This window comes from Haliotis cracherodii, unplaced genomic scaffold (genome assembly GCF_022045235.1).
Source record: "Haliotis cracherodii isolate W230 unplaced genomic scaffold, xgHalCrac1.p SCAF_26, whole genome shotgun sequence".
Classification (NCBI taxonomy): domain Eukaryota; kingdom Metazoa; phylum Mollusca; class Gastropoda; order Lepetellida; family Haliotidae; genus Haliotis; species Haliotis cracherodii.
Window position 1 is genome coordinate 1862705 of NW_027266282.1, and position 18182 is coordinate 1880886.

The 18182-nt window shown below is 40.1% G+C and overlaps 1 protein-coding gene across 4 annotated transcripts in view; it reads left to right on the forward strand.

Moving 5' to 3' along the window:
- The first annotated feature begins 10840 nt into the window (after positions 1-10840).
- The window catches only part of LOC139473064 (uncharacterized), a 45983-nt gene continuing 38641 nt past the window's right edge, over positions 10841-18182 (forward strand). For 3 of the 4 annotated variants that reach the window (XM_071255573.1, XM_071255575.1, XM_071255576.1), the window contains exons 1-3: positions 10841-11034; positions 17316-17555; positions 17777-18019. In XM_071255573.1, coding sequence (XP_071111674.1) covers positions 10974-11034; positions 17316-17555; positions 17777-18019 — 544 coding nt within the window. In that variant the 5' untranslated portion in view covers positions 10841-10973. The remainder of the gene's footprint in view (positions 11035-17315; positions 17556-17776; positions 18020-18182) is intronic. The other variant, XM_071255574.1, reaches the window with a different exon arrangement.

Here is an 18182-nt window from a genome sequence, read left to right on the forward strand (position 1 = left end):
TGGAGGTGGTTGTTACTCTGCACACAGAATATGCCATGTCACCCTGGACGTTGTTGTTACTCTACACACAGAATACCCCACGTCACACTGGAGGTTCTTGTTACTCTAAACTCAGAATACCCCACATCACTCTGGAGGTTGTTGTTTCTCTGCACACAGAATATGCCATGTCACACTGGAGGTGGTTGTTACTCTGCACACAGAATATGCCATGTCACCCTGGACGTTGTTGTTACTCTACACACAGAATACCCCACGTCACACTGGAGGTTCTTGTTACTCTAAACTCAGAATACCCCACATCACTCTGGAGGTTGTTGTTTCTCTGCACACAGAATATGCCATGTCACACTGGAGGTGGTTGTTACTCTGCACACAGAATATGCCATGTCACCCTGGACGTTGTTGTTACTCTACACACAGAATACCCCACGTCACACTGGAGGTTGTTGTTACTCTACACACAGAATACCCCACGTCACACTGGACGTTGTTGTTACTCTGCACACAGAATATGCCATGTCACACTGGAGGTGGTTGTTACTCTGCACACAGAATATGCCATGTCACACTGGAGGTGGTTGTTACTCTGCACACAGAATATGCCATGTCACACTGGAGGTGGTTGTTACTCTACACACAGAATACCCCACGTCACACTGGAGGTGGTTGTTACTCTACACACAGAATACCCCACGTCACACTGGACGTTGTTGTTACTCTAAACATAGAATACCCCACGTCACACTGGAGGTTGATGTTACTCTACACACATAATATGCCACGTCATGTTTTTCTGTATTCCGGGATTCTGATAAGCTGACCTCGAATCAAAACTTATGAAAAGTAATTTTCCGATAAGTGCGGAAGTACTTTCTTGAAAGGGATTCCTCGTGACCTCGCGACTGTGCATCAGCTTTCAACTTATGAAACATAAACTTTCTTAGCAGTCACGATATTACCTCCGAACGGCCTTCTGTTTCGTCGCTCGATTCAACATCGATCAGCTCGATCGTTAGTTCTTGTAAATCTGAAAAACTACAAGCTCGGTCTATGATATACAATAACATGAAAAGGAAGATGACATGTGGAGACGTCTGATAAAGGAGGAATGTCATCACACATTTAGAATACATGGTTGTATACAATTTGTGACTGTTGTCCTTCGATAAATGCACAAACATTATTATCAAGCTTTAACGAGTACCATGGCTGGATTATCAGTAGTGCAAATGCAGCTAAACAGAACATCGTCAAACTGAACAACGTGCTCTTTCTCTTTCTGCACTTTTCCGAGAAGAGGCTCAACCGGACTGTCTATCGCCCTGATACACAGTTAGCTGACTTCCAGCACTGTAGACAATATTTAAGTTCCTTGATTCCACGAAAACAGAAATTTACCAGAAGAAGCATAACACAATATCTACTTTGTCAACAGACTGTCCCTCGTCTCCCTAACAGCTGTAAGTGGTGACCTTGGAAAACGCTGCGTGTCAAGTCTGTAGCCCCACAAGTGTTCCATGATTAACACTGACATTAAAATCACAAGGAAATGATGACAACAACTATAATCTGGACGCGAATCCACCCAAAGACCAAGTCAGGAAAATCAAAGCTTTGTCTAGATAATGATACACAATCAACCAGGCCACGTACAGGGGCGGGTCAAGAAGTTCTAAACCTGACTGACTTTCAACTATGGGACAAAACAAAGTGAACTAGTCAATGTAGTACATTGTTTCAGTAGTTCATTGCACGTGTATTTGGTCTGTTGAGTTCGTGTGTATATTAGTGACTGTCAGTTGAACGTGATGGGGTGCACATGGACACAGAAATGAAAAGTACCGAGCAGTCATCAAGTTTTTGACTTCAGAGAAAAGTACTCCCCAAGACATACATGACCGCATGTCACAAGTGTATGGGATAAGTGCCCTAGCTATTCCACCGTTAAACGTTGGGGAGCTATGTTAAAGGTTAGGAGGTGAAGCCTTGATGATGACCATAGGCCCTTCAACTTCCATCAATGAAGATTCAATCAAGGAGATAGAAAAACGCATCCTGTCAGATAGGCATATTACCATTCCTGAACTTGAGGAAGACACAGGTCTAAGCCACGGATCCATTGAAACTATTATTCATGAACATTTACAGATGAATAAGATATCTGCTCATTTGGTGCCAAAGTTTCTAAATTCTGATCTTAAGGAAAAAAGAACTGAAATTGAGAGAGCACTGAGGTGGAAACATGGGCCTACTACTGAGATCCCCAGTCAAAACGTCAACCCAGGAAATGGCACCATTCCACTTCTCCGGCACGAAGAACTTCAAGTCTTCAAGATCAGTGACGAAAGTTATGGCCACATTATTCTGGGGTGCAAAGGGCGTGATCCTTGATGATTACTAAGAAAATCAAAAGACGATTACCGGTGCCTACTATGCTAATTTGCGTCATTGCCTGAGAAATTCTATCAAAGAAAAGCGGCGAGGAATGCTGACTACTGGAGTTCTACTATTTCATGACAATGTCTCATCTCACACCTCGACTAACAAAGGCTGTTGTGCGACAATTTGGGTTCGAAGAGTTTCCTCACCCTCAATACTCGTGAGACCTAGCACCAAATGATATCCAATTGCTTTCTAAACTGAAAGAACACTTTTGTGGAAAGCGCTGTAACTACAACGAAGACCCCAAAGCTGCCTTGAATAGGTTTTTTCAGGGTGGCTTCAGAAAACTTCTTCCTAAAAGGAACTGAAAAGCTTCACTATCGATATGAGTATATTGAAAGGCAGGGAGATTATGTTGAAAAATAAAAACAAAAACACTTTCACAATTGTTGGTTTTGTTTGGTAAGCTTAGAACTGACCAGCCCTCGTTTGTACCTATTGGTTGGTTGTTGCTGTTTAACGCCGCACTCAGCAATATTCCAGCAAGTAACCTGGTATGGACCAGACAATCCAGTGATTGACATCATGAGCATCGATCTACGCAATCAACCAAGTCAGCGGTCCTGACCACCCGGTTACGTTAGTCGCCGTTCACGACAAGCATGGGTTACTGAAAGCCTATTCTACACCGGATCTTCACGGGTCTAACTGTTGACATAACACTACTGTTTATGTGAAACACAAAGCAGAACATTAAAAACAAAATATGTTGTGTGGTGAACCAATAGAGAGTGACACCCTATTACTCTACAGCCAGCTGAATACTGTTGTATATTGTGACTTTCTGTCAAAAGTGATATAACCTGCTTCGCAAAAAAACTGAAAACCAGGAATTAACAAGGACTGCGTATTTACTATTCCCAGGTTGCATTACCAAACAATGTGTCAACATTTAGAAACGCAATCACACTGCGATATCATATAAACATCCCCCACAATTTAATGCCGTCCTCGCTGCAGAGTACAGCAAACTCCACATCAGACAGTGGCAGTGAGCATTCGTCACCAATCGGCTCTTTCCGTAACCTGCAGGAAGATGTCCCGGAAACACACGAGTTGGCCACGAATGCAGCAGTGATATCCTTGATTATTCGAAGCTCTCATACAATATCACATACACGTGGATTCGTCCTAAACTAGTGACGTGGATTTTGTGCATAAACATCAACTATGGCAGGGTTTGACAACATATATAATCATTGAGTGCGAATTTAACAATGTTTTCGTTATATGTTTGGGTGATGATTATTAAATGGTGGCATGCATGGTTGGAACAAGGATGTTTCCGGACGAGATACTTTCCGTTTTGACAGATTCTCAAACGAAAGTTCCCAAGCCTCTAGTTTTGCCTTTTTAGACTAGATCGTTTTTTATGTTCAGGAGGAATCGAGATGCTGTTTTTAGTTTAATGTATATAGCAAAGTGTTTTATAAAGGATGTATATATACATACTTCCATTTTCACGTTTATTGAATGTTTTGTATGCGCCTCACAAGCGGCTCAGCTTATCTAAAGATTGCTACGAACGCCCATTGATCCTCACTATTTACATTAGAAATGACCCAGAATGCTTGTAGTGAGCACTTTCGTTTTTTTCTAGGTCGGTTTTGCTTTGTTTTGTCGTTGCAATATGTCTTATGTTTCTCATACAAACGATCTAAATATGTGGAAAATCTATAACAAACAATTGGATCGAATTTCGGTGTTGTTTGCAGAGTTGACGAGAATGGATCAATGACACGTCATGTTCTGTGCTGCCATGCAGTTGGAGGTCAAGCAGAGGGGTAAATGGTTAGCACTGAATAGGTTGTTCATGCTACTTTCGTATGTTGTACAGAGTACTAATAACCTTGCCCTTGGTACTCCTATGATTAATAATCTTGTCGCTGTTCCTCTTAGGTATGATGGCGTTGATCATGGTATTGAGAGATCCGATATTGAGGGGGCGCTATTGTCTCATATTTGTATTGTGGGGCGTGATTGTCTCACATTTGTATTGTGGGGCGTGATTGTCAAACATTTGTATTGTTGGGCGTAATTGTCATACATTTGTATTGTGGGGCGTTATTGTCTTACATTTGTATTGCGGGGCGTTATTGTCCTAAAATTGTATTGATGGGCGTTATTGTCTCACATTTGTATTTTAGGGCGTTATTGTCTCACATTTGTACAGTGGGACGTTATTGTCTAACATTTGTATTGTGGGGCGTTATTGTCCTAAGTTTGCATTGTTTGGCATTATTGCCTTACATTTATATTGTTGGGCGTTATTGTCTTACATTTGTATTGTGGGGCGTTATTGTCTTACATTTGTATTGTGGGGCGTCATTGTCCTAAGTTTGCATTGTTTGGCGTTATTGCCTTACATTTGTATTGTGGCGCGTGATTGCCTTACATTTGTATTTTTTGGGCGTTATTGTCCTAATATTTCATTGATGGGCGTTTTTGTCTCACATTTGTATTGTGGGGCGTTATTGTCTATTATAGCTAAAATGGATAGAATTATCATTAAACCGCCCGTACGTTATCAGAAATGAGCGGGCCACTGTAACTTGATAATGCCCTCATATTGCTTGACGACGGGCCATTATCAAGCCCGTTGTTAGGTGACGTCATAGGGTAGAGAAAATGACGTCACGAATTATAGTGACGTCATCCAGTTTGTTCTATATTTGTAAAATGTGGTCAGTGATTGCAGTAAATGTTTCAAAACCGATGTTGTTGTTTCTTTTTATTTGATTACAAATTCCATCCATTTTAGCTATAATAACGGTAACGCTCTTTTTCAGGGCATTATCATTTGCAGAAGCCCTCGGTCTTTTCAACTGCCCTCCTTCGTCGGGCAGTTTATGGAAAACCTCGGGCTTCTACAAATGATAATGCCCTGAAAAATAGCGTTACCCTTATAACATTTGTATTGTGGGGCGTTGTTGTCCGAAGTTTGCATTGTTTGGCGTTATTGCCTTTCATTTGTATTGTGGGGCGTTATTGTCTCACATTTGTATTGTAGGGCGTTATTATCCTTAGTTTATATTGTTGGGCGTAATTGTCCTAAATTTGTATCGTTGGGCGTTTTTGTCTAACATTTGTACTGTGGGGCGTTATTGTTTCACATTTGTATTGTAGGGGGTTATTGTCTTACATTTGTGTTGTTGGGCGTCATTGTCTTAAATCTATATTGTGAGGCGTTATTTCTTACATTTGTATTGTGGGGCGTCATTGTCTCACATTTGTATTGTGAGTGAGTGAGTATGGTTTTTACGCCGCTTTTAGCAATATTCAAGGAATATCACGGCGGGGGACACCAGAAATGGGCTTCTCACATTGTACCCATGTCGGGAATCGAACTCGGGTCTTCGGCGTGACGAGCGAACGCTTTCACCACTGGGCTACCCGACCGCCCCCCTTTGTATTGTGTGTGTTATTGTCTTACATATTAATTATCAAGCGTGAGATCGGCGAATGAACGACTGACCAGATGATGTCGTCATGAAAGTTTTACGTGTTAAATCTAAACGTGGATAGAGCTTAGACACATTGAAAGGTCCAGTATCACCCGACTAAACACACATTCCAAATAACCTAAACATGTTTAGATTTCAATCATACTGATAACAAATGAATTTGGCATTGAGTTCGATTTGCTTGAGGATAATAATAATTAAAATGTGTTAGAATATATTGGTATATGTTCTATGATGATCCTTTTATGATCATTAAGATGTGTTAATTGATGATGCATATTTTATGTATAATGCATGCTTTCCGTGTCACCGCAATTGAGCTGTTTTCTATGTGGTGATGTGTTACTTTACGTTCATGTCACGCTCATAACAGTTTCATCTGGCATAGATGAAGATGAAGGTATTCAATGGATGAGAAGTAAACAATGGATCATCATTTAGTATTTCGGCTTTATTCGTGGTTTACTGGTTCTCATAACATGGCGACATTCCTGGAAAGTCCGTGAAAGAAACAAGACAAACAGTGAACGTGTTTATCTGAAACAATGAATCAGAAGGCGCGGTTATTGTTTATCATGCTGAATCAGCTCTGAAATGAACAGAAGCAGTGATGTGGATAAGGTTGTGAAGCTTATAAAACAGAACGACTTTTCTGAGAACATAGTCAAAATTATATAAAATGGCAAGTTCAGTGTGAATGGTGTCCTTTTGTAATATACTTATGTTGGTTTATTTACATGTTACATTTACAAGCGCCACTCGCAAAAAAGTCTGGTAATGAACGTTAATGATTATGATGTCTTTGGTCATAGTACAAGAAGTTAGTGCAACAAGGCGCCAAGTGCAATGATATACTAGAAACATGTGACTCCTGGTTCTGTGCACCCCTTTCACAGATGCAGCTTTACTTTTACAGGTAAAATTGGAAACATGTACTTAGATCCTGAAAACAAACAAGCAGGGTCCTTGATCCCAATGTTTACATCCTAGACGTGCCCTTACCGCTGTAACGTTTTGGGCCTATAAACACTTTACAATCATGGGACACGGAACGTGCTTATGTATATGTTCAGGATCTAAACACACTTTGTACAGTGTGGGTAATCGATAATCAAGTAGGGAGTGATCGATCAGGGAGCCAATTATTCCCATTGTTCAAGGGAGCTACAACATGACTGACAGAGATTTATCATAGCCCAGTATCTGTTGTTTCATCTCACCTGCCTCGGTGATGAATTGACTTTGGTTCAGGTTCCATCGAGCTGGTTAGACAAATGTGATGCTTCCCGTCATCCCACTCCAATAGTGGGGGTTGTGTGTGCGACAGCCATACTTCACACCTATCTACCTAACTCACCCGCTACATGATAGGCACCTTAACATTGCTTAATGCAAAATAACATAAGGGTATTAAACGCTCAGTAAAACTTGTAGGTGGGTTGAGTTTACACCTGGCCCTGGATAATGAAATCTATCAATCTAATTTACGTTCCATGAATCGGATAATTACAACTCTCATTTACCTCGAAATATATATACCTGTGCGTCCTACATGTAAAGACTGTTTAACTCCTTCACTAACATACCTGGGCGTCCTACATGTAAAGACTGTTTAACTCCTTCACATACATACCTGTGCGTCCTACATGTAGAGACTGTTTAACTCCTTCACTAACATACCTGTGAGTCCTACATGTAAAGACTGTTTAACTCCTTCACTAACATACCTGTGCGTCCTACATGTAGAGACTGTTTAACTCCTTCACTAACATACCTGTGCGTCCTACATGTAGAGACTGTTTAACTCCTTCACTAACATACCTGTGCGTCCTACATGTAGAGACTGTTTAACTCCTTCACATACATACCTGTGCGTCCTACATGTAGAGACTGTTTAACTCCTTCACATACATACCTGTGCGTCCTACATGTAAAGACTGTTAAACTCCTTCACTAACATACCTGTGCGTCCTACATGTAGAGACTGTTTAACTCCTTCACATACATACCTGTGCGTCCTACATGTAGAGACTGTTTAACTCCTTCACTAACATACCTGTGCGTCCTACATGTAGAGACTGTTTAACTCCTTCACATACATACCTGTGCGTCCTACATGTAAAGACTGTTAAACTCCTTCACTAACATACCTGTGCGTCCTACATGTAGAGACTGTTTAACTCCTTCACATACATACCTGTGCGTCCTACATGTAGAGACTGTTTAACTCCTTCACTAACATACCTGTGCGTCCTACATGTAGAGACTGTTTAACTCCTTCACATACATACCTGTGCGTCCTACATGTAAAGACTGTTAAACTCCTTCACTAACATACCTGTGCGTCCTACATGTAGAGACTGTTTAACTCCTTCACATACATACCTGTGCGTCCTACATGTAAAGACTGTTTAACTCCTTCACTAACATACCTGTGCGTCCTACATGTAAAGACTGTTTAACTCCTTCACATACATACCTGTGCGTCCTACATGTAAAGACTGTTTAACTCCTTCACTAACATACCTGTGCGTCCTACATGTAAAGACTGTTTAACTTCTTCACTTACATACCTGTGTGTCCTACATGTAAAGACTGTTTAACTTCTTCACTAACATACCTGTGCGTCCTACATGTAAAGACTGTTTAACTTCTTCACTTACAAACCTGTGCGTCCTACATGTAAAGACTGTTTAACTCCTTCACTTACATGTATATCCATGCGTCTTACATGTAAAGACTGTTTAACTCCTTCACTTATATCCATGCGTCTTACATGTAAAGACTGTTTAACTCCTTCACTTATATCCATGCGTCTTACATGTTAAGACTGAGTGTTTAACTCTTTATGTCTTCCTCCATGCGTCTTACATGTAAAGACTGTTTAACTCCTTCACTTACATCCATGCGTCTTACATGTAAAGACTGTTTAACTCCTTCACTTATATCCATGCGTCTTACATTTAAAGACTGAGTGTTTAACTCCTTCACTTACATCCATGCTTCTTACATGTAAAGACTGTTTAACTCCTTCTCTTCGATCCATGCGTCTCACATGTAAATACTGTTTAACTCCTTCACTTATATCTGTGCGTCTTACATGTAAAGATTGTTTAACTCCTTCTCGTCGATCCATGCGTCTTACATGTAAAGACTATTTAACTCCTTCACTTATATCTGTGCGTCTTACATGTAAAGACTGTTTAACTTCTTTATTTCGATCCATGCGTCTTACATGTAAAGACTATTTAACTGCTTTACTTATATCTGTGCGTCTTACATGTAAAGACTGTTTAACTCCTTCTCTTCGATCCATGCATCTTACATGTAAAGACTGTTTAACTTCTTTATTTCGATCCATGCGTCTTACATGTAAAGACTATTTAACTGCTTTACTTATATCTGTGCGTCTTACATGTAAAGACTGTTTAACTCCTTCTCGTCGATCCATGCATCTTACATGTAAAGACTGTTTAACTTCTTTATTTCGATCCATGCGTCTTACATGTAAAGACTATTTAACTGCTTTACTTATATGTGTGCGTCTTACATGTAAAGACTGTTTAACTCCTTCTCTTCGATCCATGCATCTTACATGTAAAGACTGTTTAACTTCTTTATTTCGATCCATGCGTCTTACATGTAAAGACTATTTAACTGCTTTACTTATATCTGTGCGTCTTACATGTAAAGATTGTTTAACTTCTTTATTTCGATCCATGCGTCTCACATGTAAAGACAGTTTTGACTTTTTTACTTACATCCATGCGTCTCACATGTTAAGACTGTTTAACTCCTTCACTTATATCCATGCGTCCTACAAGTAAAGACTGTTTAACACCTTAACTTACATCCATATGTCTTACATGTAAAGACTGTTTAACTCATTCACTTTTTATCTGCGCGTCCTGAAAATATTCAAGTAAATGCGTTAAACAGTCTTTACATGTAGGATGTCCAGATATATAAGTCGATGAGGGAGTATTGTTTCTCTTTTATGGACAAAAACACTGAATATATTTACATTGTACAATGTACGGTGTACTGTGTATTTACCGCCTACAATGTACTGTGTATTTACCGCCTACAATGTACTGTGTATTTACCGCCTATAATGTACTGTGTATTTACCGCCTACAATGTACTGTGCATTTACCGCCTATAATGTACTGTGTATTTACCGCCTATAATGTACTGTGTATTTACCGCCTATAATGTACTGTGTATTTACCGCCTACAATGTACTGTGTATTTACCGCCTATAATGTACTGTGTATTTACCGCCTACAATGTACTGTGTATTTACCGCCTATAATGTACTGTGTATTTACCGCCTATAATATACTGTGTATTTACCGCCTACAATGTACTGTGTATTTACCGCCTATAATGTACTGTGTATTTACCGCCTATAATGTACTGTGTTTTGTTAAAGTGAACTCCCACATATTTACCATGGACAGTAGGTCATACATGAAGCACAGACGGCAGTCCATGGTAGTGTTGTCCAGATTCATCTGTGATGTTCTGGTCGCCGGTAACTGTAAGGAAGGTAAAAAGGTATATGGGTACTTATTGTAATATATATGTACTGAACATCCTTTTTGTAAGATGTAAAGCTAACTTGTCTATTAACAAGCTTCTCTTGTTACGACTACGTCGCCGTTGCTAAATCTCCTTTTCTTATTCTTGAAAATGCAAAAGGCCAAGTCCCTCTCATATTTCAATTAATGCTAGTTTGGTGGAAATACCAGTTATTTCCTGGTTGCAACTTGTAGGGTTTATTAGCTATGGCGGATAGTGGTATCGACAGGATCGATCCGCGAGTATGGAAGTATGCTGTAGTAGTGCACGCCTCCCAGTCTGCCAGACACGAAGACTAGTGGCTCGATATGGGCCCAGGCCTTATTCAATACAGTGGCTGCCTCGGATAGACGTGGATGTCAGCCTTCTCTGTGCGAACTAGCATGAGGAATACTTCCCAAGTTGGCGTGGATTAAGTCAAAGTTAAAGTGTTATTGAAGGAGAGTGTAAGCGCTGTGTGTTGCAGGAAAGTATTCGGTCATGGCGTCCAGTTGGGAAACAACGTTTGTACTTACACTGGCTCTTTTACCTGGTATGGCAGGTAAGTCTAGCACCCGAAACATATAGAAGGCTAAATAGTGTCACTGGCGTTGAGAAATTGATATCAACGTTCCTAGAATATAGCATTTTGATTACAAACTTGAATATTATTAAGTATCTTTTTTGGGGGTTTGTGTTTACGTATTTCCCAGTTGTCTTTACAGTATATAACAATATTCTCATGCAGGCTGCACGGTTGAACGACGCTCTTGGAGCCCGCTGTTTGATTATAGATTACAGAGCTCTCAGACAACCAAGACAAGTCAACCGTCTGCATGACAAGTAGAAGCATGTGTGTCATCGTCAGCCTATTGACCACTATTTGTGGAGAGTTATCTTTAATACAAGGGTTTCTTGTTTCAAGTCAAGAAAAAAGTTGTTTTAGTTTTGATTTAGCAGAAGCAGAACAAATAATATAACAATAAAATATTATTATATAGTTACTTCCTGTGCCAGTCCCCCCCCCCCCCCCCCCAGCCGTTACCATGGGGTGTTCCCGGGGAACATCAGTCCCAGTTCCATGTATTTATCTACATATAGTGGTTCCAAGACAGAACAAGTACCCAGTAACCCATATTTGTCACCCCTGTTGTGTATCCGGGGCAGTATGAAGATCCCCTGTAACCCATATTTGTCCCCCTGTTTTGTTTTCGGGGCAGAATGAAGGTCATCATTCCCCATTTTCATCTCTCTGTAGTGGTTTCGAGTCAGAAATGGTCCCAGTATCACGTGCCGTGGATTATCCAAGTAACAAACGCATGCCAAGTATGTTCAGATATTGCACCTGAACAGGTGCATTGTTTCTGGTTAAACACAATCGTGTGTCTAACGCTGCCTACAGTATTCCTTGCAACAGCGAGATGAAGGTTCAAGGTTGCCGAACAGATCCCCATCCGTACAAATACAAAGACTTGTGTACTTCGAACCCACGAGAACACTCACAGAAACGTTCGCCCGTAACGTGTATATTCTTCTATTTATCAGAGATAACCATCCATTGCGACCGAGTGATGATAATAACTATATAGAAGAAAGTGTCAATGTTTCTATAGAAACGAGAAGAGAAGTCAATCCCACTTCAATGTCTGAACCCAAAATAACCATCTGCCTGTACAATAGAACATCAGCCGTTAATCATCACTTCTATTGTCTGCAAATAGCCACAAGAACGCAATAAGCATCATATACATAACGTTACAGCCGTCACAAGCACATGTTGCCAGTGTCACCATACCGTCTTTGGTAAGAGTAACATGAACGCACATTGGCTTCATTCAAATTCGAAAACTAACTTCTTAGTTACATGCACTATTAACATCTTGACAATTACAAAAAAGTGGTGATCTAATTACGTCATGAGGAAAAGGATGTTGGTATTGAGCTTGGATTGCGTATGTATTGTACATCTCTGGTGAAGATCTAATTATTTGTGTAGTGTACATCTCTGGTGAAGATCTTATTATTTGTGTAGTGTATATTTCTGGGGAAGATCTGAGTATTTGTGTAGTGTATATTTCTGGGGAAGATCTTATTATTTGTGTAGTGTATATTTCTGATAAAGATCTTATTATTTGTGTAGTGTATATTGATAGTGAACATCTTATTATTTGTGTAGTGTATATTTCTGGGGAAAATCTGAGTATTTGTGTAGTGTACATTGATGGTGAACATCTTATTATTTGTGTAGTGTACATTTCTGGTGAAGATCTTATAATTTGTGTAGTGCATATTTCTGGTGAACATCTTAGTATTTATGTAGTGTATATTTCTGGTGAACATCTTAGTATTTGTATAGTGTATATTTCTGGTGAACATCTTAGTATTTGTGTAGTGTATATTTCTGGTAAAGATCTTAGTATCTGTCTGGTGTTACATCTCTGATGAAGACCTCAGTGTATGTATAGTATAATCTTTGGTGACGATCCTGGTGTGTGTGAAGTATACTTCTGGGTGTAGATCTTAGTGTATGTGCTGTATACATCTGAAAATCATTGTACTCCTTCCTTCACAGTAGTTGAGAAGCACAGACATTGGCGGCCACAGATGTTCCATTTAGTATATAGAAACACGATATTCGACGTTTATTCGTCACAACTTCAGATGTGACAGTCGACATTAAACGTTTAGCTACAGTTATCAGTAGTGAAGAAATACCACAATGATTACTCTGGCAAATTCCAAGCTCACATGGCTGGTGCGCAGACAGTTAACAAGTTGGACTCCCCTGCGGCACAGAAGACGATAACACTGGGAGGTCCGCTCTTCATCGATCCACACACATCTTCCCAATTTCACACCAACACCGCTCGCCATCACACACTTGTCATAAAAACTTGTTGAGGCAATTGCTAGCCACTGGTCGTGCTCCCCGAGTCACTAGCTGCCTCTATCTGTATGGTTGATGGCACAGAATCAATACTCATTACACTGATGCGTTTAGACTGTCATCAACGGCATTATGTCGGATTGTTGTTTGGTATTAAAACCCTGCCCTTCACGTTCTTTTGTAGCACAGAGGTTTTCTCTAGTTAAGGAGGTGATATGATTTTCTCAAACTGTGACCAGCACCAAGTATCTGAACACGGCTGCCCCATGCTATAACACACATGCAGTCCGTACACACATTGATTACCGTAACTAATGACTAATTCATTATTACCTGCCTGGTCCTGCCTGAACAGGTAACGTAACAAACTGCTAGGAAACACTTGTGTCACTTGCTTGGAATTTTATCGGATGTGCGAACCGTGACCTTGCTGGTACTACTTTTGATCGATTCATTATCTCATCCATAAGAGTGTTCACAAACGCATCAAGAATGATACCTTATTACTATTGTATACATGATGCACTTAAATAGATACATAACTGTATCATCATCTACACATACATTGCATATATACTGTAGTGTTCTGGTCTAGATACAAGTAGATGTAAATACAGTTTCATTAAGAATAGCCGGTTGTCTGATCTACTGGGAAAACATCGGCGAACAAAGGGAATCAATCAGACCTTTGGTGGGATACTCCACAACACAATAGAATTTGCAAGCGCAAGAGACTAACCAGTCTAGATTATCGGCATGTAGAACTTGTGCTCTATTGTTTACAAGTAATTACTCAAAAAGGTGGTAGATTTTATTGTATTCGTCTAGGTTTTAATAAAGTTTTTGACATTTTTGATAGCTCACGTATATTGTTTATTTTATGACCGAAGAATGTGCATGGGTAATGTATAGTATTATAAGAAGTAAGTATGACCATGTGAGAGCTGCAGTCAACTTTATTTCTGATGTATAGTAATGAGGTGAGGTGAGATGGGGTTGAACGTCGCACTCAAGATTATTGCATTTATATGCATGTTGCGACGTGTGTGCGTGTGTGTAGCTGCTTGCACTATGTCAGTTTTACAAGCCCATTGAGATACCATGCCGCAGTTAAACATGAATACCCCAATCAAACGCAGTATACTGACTCAGAGCCGACATGTCCTTGTTTAGCCCCTCAATGCCGAATGCATCCACGTAGACAAATTCAATATAGACAAATACTGACCTATTATACTTTGTGTGGTTTCAGTACAAAATCGATTTGCAGATGTCAGGAGAATTAACAAGAAGTATCCCGGATAGCAAAAGTAATCTGAATGTAAGGCGACTTACTGATCTCTGATAGCAAAAGTAATCTGAATGTAAGGCGACCTACTGATCTCGGATAGCAAAAGTAGGCTAAATGTAAGGCGACTTACTGATCTCGGATAGCAAAAGTAGGCTAAATGTAATGCGACTTACTGATCTCGGATAGCAAAAGTAGGCTAAATGTAAGGCGACTTACTGATCTCGGATAGCAAAAGTAGGCTAAATGTAAGGCGACTTACTGATCTCGGATAGCAAAAGTAGGCTAAATGTAAGGTGACTTACTGATGTTGATGAAGTTGTAGTACCAACTAAATACTATGGTCTATCATGTATGGATTCCAGTACAAAAGATGGGTGATCTCAGCATGTTTATCTCATACTTTCATCTGACTTGACACTGCCACTTTGGGTGAGGTATATATAACTTGTGTTTGTAGAACGATATAGCTACAGCGATGAATTTCGTCTCAACTAAAATCGGCGACAATCATCCACGATATCAGCAACTAACCTTAATCGCCAGTACGGCAATAGCAGCCAAGCTGAGCATAGTCGCGATGGAAAATCAAATATATACAGTAATTTCAAGGGAAAACGTGTCGTTTCGTCGATTTAAATATGTATATGTAACAAAAACTTGAATTAAAGAAGAATTTGTTGTGACAAAAGTTTGATATTAGGATTGATTTCTCAAATAATTTGGAGTGTTCTGGTATGCATGCAGGAAGGTATGCGGCTTTATTTAAAATTTCACATGGTATATCTAAACATTATTTGCACTCGTTATGCGGACACTTAGACATGCTATTCATTTTGTTCATTACTGATTAAAGGTCACCGTTGGTAATGAATAGGAAATACAACTCGTTGCCAATTCGTATAAAGTTTATGTACATGTCCCTCTTGAACCAAGTAAAACGTATTCCACTCGGGACATAAACTTAAATGTTCTATAAGTAGTGGTGAGCCGTCATTGTTATCACAACAATAACAGTTATAACATTATTCTAAAACTTGTATTTACTATCCAATCACCCTCTGTGTACACACTTTCTGGTTTTCACGCACACATAATCTATCAACAAGACAATAATTGTCCCCGGAAATCTGGACACGTATACAGACAAACCTTTTAACTGATTATTTTATTTTATTATAACATATGCCTTTAGAATAGTAGAATTGTATTCCACAAGGCTCCCCCTTCCTTAGACTCCAGTTATTTGTTTATTATTTCTTTCTTTTTGTCAACAAGGCACATTTATCTGAAGAACAATACATACAATGCACAGCTTGTCACACACTTGATAAATGTAAGTACGGTGTCAGCACAAGAACGAGCGTCCAGTGTCCACTAAACACCCAGAAGAAGTCTCAAGTGTCTGGAAATACCCAAGCTTTGAGCGAACGCGGTGTGATTACTATGTTCTGAGCCTCACATAGAAAGACGTCACCTAAAGATATTATAATGATATGTTTTTTCAACATAATCCCCTTCCACATTGATAGACATTGCAAACGACGATGGAGGGATTTGTTGAACTCCTTCTCTTGGCTGTCCAAAAATATCCCCATGACTGCTATGACGTCATCGTTCGAGTCGAAATGGGCTGCTCCTTAGGCTGTTTGCATAAATGGGAACAGATGGAAGTCTGACGGAGCCAGATCAGAACAAGAGGGTGTCGAATGAGTTCAAATGATGACTGATTTGTGCACTGCCGTATTGTCTTGATGGAGGGAACACCTTTTGTCGGCTTCTCGGGTCTCATAGGTTTAATTCCATTCCGCAAATGACCCAAACGTGCAGCATAATATGTTCCATTATTGTCTGAACTCATGGAAGAAAGTCCACCATGATGACCCCTCGGCATCCCAGAACACAGAGACCATAACCTTGCCAGCTGATGGGACAGTCCCTGCCTTGTTTGGTGCTGGTGATGTCAAATCCTTTCACTGATTTGATTGTTGTTTGGACTCACTTTTATCGTTGCAAGAACATTTCAAACAAAGCTAGATTATCAAGAGAAATGTTGTTCCTGGTGCTTTTCTGATCAGGTGTCGAACGGGCTGATACTTTCTTCATTGTCAAAGTTTCTGTTTTAATGAAATGTACTCTCTCTTGAGTAATGTCTACTGATCTAGTAATATGACGCATTCATTCTACGATCGCATTACCAAATCTAGGATTCTCTGGATCATTTCTGGTGTTGCTTCCGGTGCTACCTCCTTCCTTCCCTAGTGTTGTACTCATATCTTAATGGATGGCTTTTAATATTCAGCACGTTTCCTGCAAGTCCTTGATCACCTGCTCTTTCCTCACGTTTGTCCAGTTAGCAAAGGTCACATATCCCTGCCTAATTAACTGATTTTGTCACAGCGAACCAATTACGTCTATGACATCATGTAATATTCACAGCAAAATTACGCAATTACTTAAATTGGAGTCAAGGGAATTATTAATCATCACTCCTATAACGTAAATCCAGTGAACACCTCTATGTCGTCTATAACGTCTGGAGTAGATTAGGGGAGGTGCAGATCTACAATGCTACATAAATAATATAGTACAGTATAGAACATTATTCGTGCTCTGTCGTATGATGTATATTGCCATGTATATCATTACAGTAAACATCTATTTCCAGTGGAGGTGAAGACGTTCCTTGGTTTATTTGTACGCATGCCGCTACTGAAGTTGTCAGGTCCGCCGGCCCGTGTATACACGAACTGCACTGTGGAGGCCTGTGCCCGCTACTGCACACAGGAAACACATTTCGACTGTCAGTCGTTTGACGTGGATAACTCTCTGAGGAAGTGTATGCTATATAACATTAGTCACGAGAAAGGGGTGTTGCAGGTAGCACACATCACAGATCACTACAGAAGTGAGTCTATCATTATCATAAGTACAAAGATACTATGTCGTAATTATTAAATAATAAGGTCAAGAAGTAAAATCAATGATTGCAAACATCTGATGAACTTTGTCCCATGGTCGGCTAATGTGTCGTAGTAAAGGGGTTAGCTGTGCAGGCTGTGGCACGGTTAACCATCAGATTGGGGAGATAAGGAAATGTTCTTTATATTTTCTTTCCATTTTCCACAGGTGCCTTTGAAAAGCTATTTAATCGTCTACCAAACCACGTGGTTACATTACGCCACAACCGTAAAGTGTCGCGTGTCAGCGTAGAAGAGTGTTCACGAAGGTGCGTTTTTGAAGTTGGATTTAAGTGTGAAGGTTTCGACTATGAGCCTGAGCTTCGGAGTTGTTGGTTGACAGAAGACACCCCGGAGACAGCAGGCGGAGTTCGATCTCACAAGGGAGCAGACTACTACAGGAGGTCCCCAGGTGAGGAAAACCCCCATACAACCCCAAAACACCCCCGAAAACCCCATGCAACCCAATACTACCCCATGCAATGCAATAAAATCCCATAAAACACCATAAAGCTCCATCAGCCGCACACAAACCAACAAGTCCATACATTGCCATTAACCCCCCAAATCTAGTT